At 54.3% G+C, this 6000-nt stretch overlaps 1 protein-coding gene across 1 annotated transcript in view; it reads left to right on the top strand.

The window, feature by feature from the left end:
• Positions 1 to 4236: 4236 nt before the first annotated feature.
• Positions 4237 to 6000, top strand: part of PLXNC1 (plexin C1) — a 99657-nt gene continuing 97893 nt past the window's right edge. Inside the window, exon 1 of the mRNA XM_038403703.2 lies at positions 4237 to 5539. Coding sequence (XP_038259631.1) covers positions 4535 to 5539 — 1005 coding nt within the window. The 5' untranslated portion in view covers positions 4237 to 4534. The remainder of the gene's footprint in view (positions 5540 to 6000) is intronic.

Here is a 6000-nt window from a genome sequence, read left to right as displayed (position 1 = left end):
ACAGAGGCTAGGGACACCATCCCTGCCTATCCTGCCTAATAACCATTGATGGACCTATCCTGCATGAACTTATCTAGTTCTTTTTTGAACCCTATTATAGTCTTGGCCTTCACAATATCCTCTGACAAAGAATTCCACAGGTTGCCTTTGCATTGTGTGAATAAATGTCTCTTGAAGTTCTTTCCAAATTTCAACAGCATCAGCAATACAGCAGCAATCTTCTGCAGTTTGTCAAAGGCTATGGAAGTAGGTTTCAGTATATTCAGCATACCTTCTACATTTCTCTTTAGACCAATGTTGACTAATTTGCCTGTGATCGTTCCTTCTATTTTGTCACAATTTTCTTCACAAATTGTCATCAGAATATGCTAGTTCTTAATAAATTGCTCTAAACACTCAACCAATGAATTCCATTGTACATCTTGGGGGAGAATTAGTTTAGATTCTCCTCCTGCTCTCCTGCATATGCTGTGCCCTGAAAGCCAGAAACCTTGTGCTTTAGTGACTTTATAAGGAGAGCAACTTCCAAAGATGTGGAGTTTTTGCTGAATATAGCCTGTTGCCAGGGCCCTAAACATTGAAACTAGGGTCTGTTAGAAGTCTCCAACTGACCATGTGTCTCAGGAAGTCACAAAAGCCAATACCTAAACCATATAGAGCTTTATGTTTTAACATCTTGTATTGCACTAAGAAACAAATTGGAAGTCAATGTAGCAGATTGGGCACAAGTGTAATGTGTTCAGCTTACGTTGTCCTGCCAAGTAAGGGGACTCCTGGGCTTGGACGATCTATTTCAGTGTGATCAGTTTGAACATTATTTCATTTACATGTTGACCAAGAACCCAGTCCTGTACAGGAAAGCACATCTTCAGAAAGTGTGTCACACCAGAAGTAGCCTGCTTTGCTTACCATCTCTGGTATATATATATATAAAGCTACACAGTGTAGCAATTCTGTTCCATGTTCTCCTCTGCATTGTGCAAGGCCTGCACACACCCTTTAAATCACTGCCTGTGGAGTAGTATAAAAGGTTGGGGGTTCTGGATGTGGGAACAGGATATGTCATGGACTCTGTCTGCTGCAACTGGAAAAGTGCCAGTGATAAATGTTGCTTCAGATCCAGGGCAAAATAAATTGCCTTAAGCAATAACTGCTGCAGAGTGCAGTCTACATTTTGGGGAAGGACAAGTATATCTGCTATGTATGTATTTAAACTGCTATCATCTGCATTATACCCTCTATTTGCAAATTTGGGGCCGGATTCTTATTTACATTAAGGTCACTTTACACTGCTCCAGCAAAATTAAACTCTGCCCCACTAGGGCAGGAAAAGTTGATATAATTATTCAAAAAAAGAAATAATATTTTATCTTTACTTAGGACTCAGCAAAAGCAGAATATCTGCCACTTGCTGAGCATGCAATATATGGTTCTGCTTTTGCTGAGTCCTTACTGGAAATGATCTAGTAGGCGTCAAACAGCATCCAGTCTAAAGGCCCTCTCCTGTGAGGTTCTGACTGTCCGTGACTATAGTAGGAGTTCAAAGTGCTCAGCACCTTGCCGAAGGAGGCACTAAATTAGACAACTGCCACCCAAAGATGGACAAATCCAAACACCTCACAACAGGCTTTACAATTGTTATTAACAGACTAAATAAAAATCACTGCAACCTTTTGGGGAGTGAATTGCAGCAACTGTTTAACTACATACAGCAACATGATGCAAAGCTTAAGAAAGGAAGTGAAAAAACACATTATTCAATGTAATTCTACATCAACCAGGGGAATTTAGATAAGGTTCACCCAGAAGTCTGGAATTTACCCTACTGTTATGAAAATACTGATCTATCATGACTACGGGTGGGAAGGATCTGAGTTTTATGCTTCCTTGAAATTAGCAGAGTATGTGGATTTTGCAGCTCCCAGGAGGACAGACAAGCTTGTATAAAACTGACCCAGTTTTCATTTCATGACATTGTGTGACAGGCTATCCTGTACCGAGATAAATGTTAGCAAGAATCCCAAATTAGCCTGGCTTTGCTTAGAAGGAAGAAGCCAATATCTAGGTCTCAGAAGCCAACCAGGGCATCATTTCTCAAATGCGGCCACCATGGCCTCATGCAGTCCGGGGCTTTTCTTGCAGCCACAGCCCCCTGTGCAGCGATTGGAGTGCAGGGGCAAAGCAGCAGCCCCTCCCTTGGGGACTCCAGCAGAGGTTGGGCCCTGCCTGCTTCTGAAGACACAAACACTGGAGAAGCAGGCAAGCCAGCAAATTACCCACCTTCCCAGGGGTGGTGGGGTCGGGCTTCGGGGATGGTGGGTGGCAGACTCCTGTTGCAGATCTTTGGGCTCCAGCCATGGGCCCCATCCTGTGGTTCCAGTCTCATTACCCTGCCCCTCTCCCCCATTGCCCTGGCAACTGCTGCCTTCTCCAGCTCCAGGCTTCATCTGTGCAGTGGCAGGCACGCTCTGACCCCTGACTGCTAGGCCACAGGCTCACGACCCCTTCCCCATTGCCCTTGGCCCCTGCTGCCTTCACCAGCCGCTGGGCCTCAGGCCCCAGCCAAAGGGCTTTGGGTTAGGCGCTGGCTGTGCAGTGGTGGGTGCTGGCCCCCACTGCACCCTCTGGCCCTTCACCCACCCATCCCATTGCCCCTGGGCCCCACTGCCTCCCCCAGCCCCCTATTCATTCCCTCCATGGCTCCTGGCCCCTGCTGCCTCCCTATTCACTTTCCCATCCAGGGCTTGCCGTGGCTGAGTAAGTCTGCTGTGAAAAGTTATATTTGTATGTTAATATCACTTTTCACAACAGACTTAGCAACTAGCTGGGAGGCTATGAAAAGTGATATTAATATACAAGTATCACTTTTCACAGCAGCAGACTTACTAGCTAGCAAGTCTAAAAAGAACAACCAACCAAAAAAGCAAAAGAAACAACAACAAAAAGAGACAAGAACATGCAAAACACATTATTTGTTTCTATTCTGTGTCGGTCCAGTAAAGAAGAGACAACTATACATTATTTTTATTATTGAGTCTGCACAAATAAAATCCATATATAAATAAATTACACTGGACATGTATAGCGTATATTGATTTATTTTTCCTAAAGTTAATTAAATATTTTAGGAAAAATTGTCAAAGCCGCTGCCAGCAAGAGTTGGTGGCTGCACTCTGAGGCCACTAAAAATGTGTTTTGAGAACCCCGATGGGTCTCTATAATAAAGATGAGATGGTCAGAGAAAGTCACACTTTCTACTGGCTGTGGCGACAGTCCCATCTATGCTGGAAAATCAGCTGTGTGTGAGGCCCCTTGTTCCAATGTTATTCCCCACCCTCCAAGAGGTTTAAAACCCTGGTCAGCCTGGCAGTCCAAATTAGGGTGACCAGATGTCCCGATATTGTCAAGACCATCCTGCTATTAGTGGCTTTGTCTTATATACGCAACCATACCCAGGGCTGTCCCTAGCTATTCTGGGAGCCTACGCAGCCCCACTGCGGGGTGTGTGTGCATGTGGGGGCCCAGGCTTCCGTGGGGCGGCGGCAGGGCTGGCTTGGGGGGCAGAGGGGAACCGCCCCGCAGCACTCACTGGCGGCACGGCAGGGCCGGGTCGCTGCACTTCCCGCCAGCAGTGAGTGCAGGCCCAGCCTTGCTGCAGTCCTCAGGGGAGTGGAGGTGGGGCTGGGGTGGAGCAGGGGGCGGGTCTGGGGCAGAGCAAGAGCAGGGGCCATGGGAAAGAGGCGGGGCAGGGGCTGGAGCAGCAGGCAGCTGGGCAGGGCACCAGCAAATGTGGTGCCCCAAATTTCCTGGGGCCCTACACAGCTGTGTACTTTGCATATGGGTAGGGACGGCGCTGACTATAGCTCCGTCCCCCTCCACAAAACTCCCGATTTTCCACACTTACAATCGGGTCACCCTAGTCCAAGTGGGCCCGAGCCATGCTCTCAAGGCCAGGGCCAGCTCTAGGTTTTTTTGCCACCCCAAGCAAAGAATGTGCCGCCCCAAGCTCGGAGAGCGCAACTGCCCAAGCAAAATAAAAGAAAATAAAAAAAGGGGGGGGGCGGGAATGCCGCCCCTGGCATTGTGCCTCCCCGAGCACCTGCTTGCTTTGCTGGTGCCCAGAGGCGGTCCTGCTCGTGGCCCGCCCAAGAAGCCTGCCAAAGGCTGCCTGGTGCACAGGGTGCTTTGCTCCCATCTAGGCTGAGAGGCCGTGGGATGTTTCACCCGCAGCAGCAGCCCAGCGTCGGTTTTGCAGCGCTCCCGCGAGCAAAGCTGGGCAGGTGGCTGCGGCCCCAGGCCGCTGGATCCCGGAGGGCGCAGGGCGTGGGTGACTGGGGAAGGAAGCTTGTGCAAGAGCAAGCAGAAGGCCCAAACCCCCACCCAGGAGCCCAGCCCAGCCTCCCGGAGAGGAACTTCTCATCACCGCAGCCAGACGGAGGAAGCCGAGGGTGAACGACACAGCCCAGCATGGGGCAACCGCCGCCGCCCGGCAGCTAGAGCCGCCGCGGAGCCGATCGAGGAGCCGGCCGGGCCCATGGCGCCGTGCAGGAGGAAGCCCCCCCGGCGCCCCGGCCCCGCCGCGCCCCCGCTGCCCTGGGCGCTGCTGCTCGCCCTGGCTGGGGCCGGGGCCGTCGTGTGCCAGCCCCGCTTCGCCCTGCCCGTGCGCATCGACAACATCGCGGCGAGCGGGGACAGCCTGCTGCTGGCGGGCGGCAGCTGCCTCTACAAGCTGCACCCGGCCCTGAGCCGGCCGCCCTCCGGCCAGCTGCGCCTGGCGCACGCGGGGGCGCAGGGCTGCGCGCAGCCGGCGGGCACCCACAGCAAGCTGCTGCTGCCGGACCTGGAGCGCGGCCGCCTGCTCACCGGCTGGACCCTGCACGGCGGCAGCTGCCAGGTGCGGCTGCTGGGGAACCTGACGGCGCTGTCCAACCAGAGCGAGGTGGTGAGCTGCCTGCCGCAGGGCTCCACCACCGGGGTGCTCTTCGCGCCGCCGCCCGCCCGCCGCCGCCTGCTGGCGCTGGCCGCCACCTACTGGCTGCCCGACACCAGCCTGCGCTGCGGGCCCTCGGCCTCGGACGCCGACACCGTGCTCACCGTGCGCAGCCTGCCGGACCTGCGCCTGACCGGGGGGGAGTTGGCGACGCTGAAGCGCGCCCGAGGGGACCCGCTGCACTTCGTGGACGCCTTCCTGTGGGGCGAGCACCTCTTCTTCCCCTACTACCTCTTGGCCCCGGCCCCGGCCCCGGCCCCGCAGCCCAGCGTGGCCGTGCTGAAGTCCCAGCGGGACCGCCCCGTCCCCAGCCTCTTCGGCGAGCTGCGCCTGGACTGCGGCGCCCGCAGCGCCCTCCTCTCCTCCAGCCTCCTGGAGCAGGCGGGCTTGTGGGCCGGGGTCTTCAGCGCCGGGCCGGGCGAGCGGCGCTGGGACTCCACCGCGCTCTGCCTCTTCGACCTGCGGGCCATGGAGCGGCTGGCCGGGCAGAGGAAGGAGCCAGCCGTCAGCTGCAGCCCCTTAGAGAAAATCAATGAAAATCGCCATTGTGTGAGTCTCCCCTTCGCTTCGGCGAAGCTTGTTGCCCTCGGAGAAATAGATCAGCGGGCCCCAGTCATAGAAAAGTACTTAATCATAGAATATCAGGGTTGGAAGGGACCTCAGGAGGTCATCTCGTCCAACCCCCTGCTCAAAGCAGGACCAATCCCCAATTTTTGCCCCAGATCCCTAAATGGCCCCCTCAAAGATTGAACTCGCAACCCTGGGTTTTGCAGCGCAATGCTCAAACCACTGAGCTATCCCTCCCCCAGGCAAAAGCCCCCACGCCCCCGGGAGCCCTTGGGTTTCAGGGGACTTCTGGTCCGCAGCCGGCACCCCGGGACCTGGCTCCCCAGAAGGCTTAGAGAGAGTTTTATATTTTAAAACCCTTGCGCTCGCTGATCCTGGAGGTAGATACTGTCATTCCCCTCTGCAGATGTGGGAAGACGGACGTGTTCACGGTTACAGCTCAA

The sequence above is a fragment of the Dermochelys coriacea genome, chromosome 1, assembly GCF_009764565.3.
Source record: "Dermochelys coriacea isolate rDerCor1 chromosome 1, rDerCor1.pri.v4, whole genome shotgun sequence".
Lineage (NCBI taxonomy): Eukaryota > Metazoa > Chordata > Testudines > Dermochelyidae > Dermochelys > Dermochelys coriacea.
Note: the sequence above shows the minus strand (reverse complement) of the source record. Positions and strands in the feature narration are given on the sequence as shown.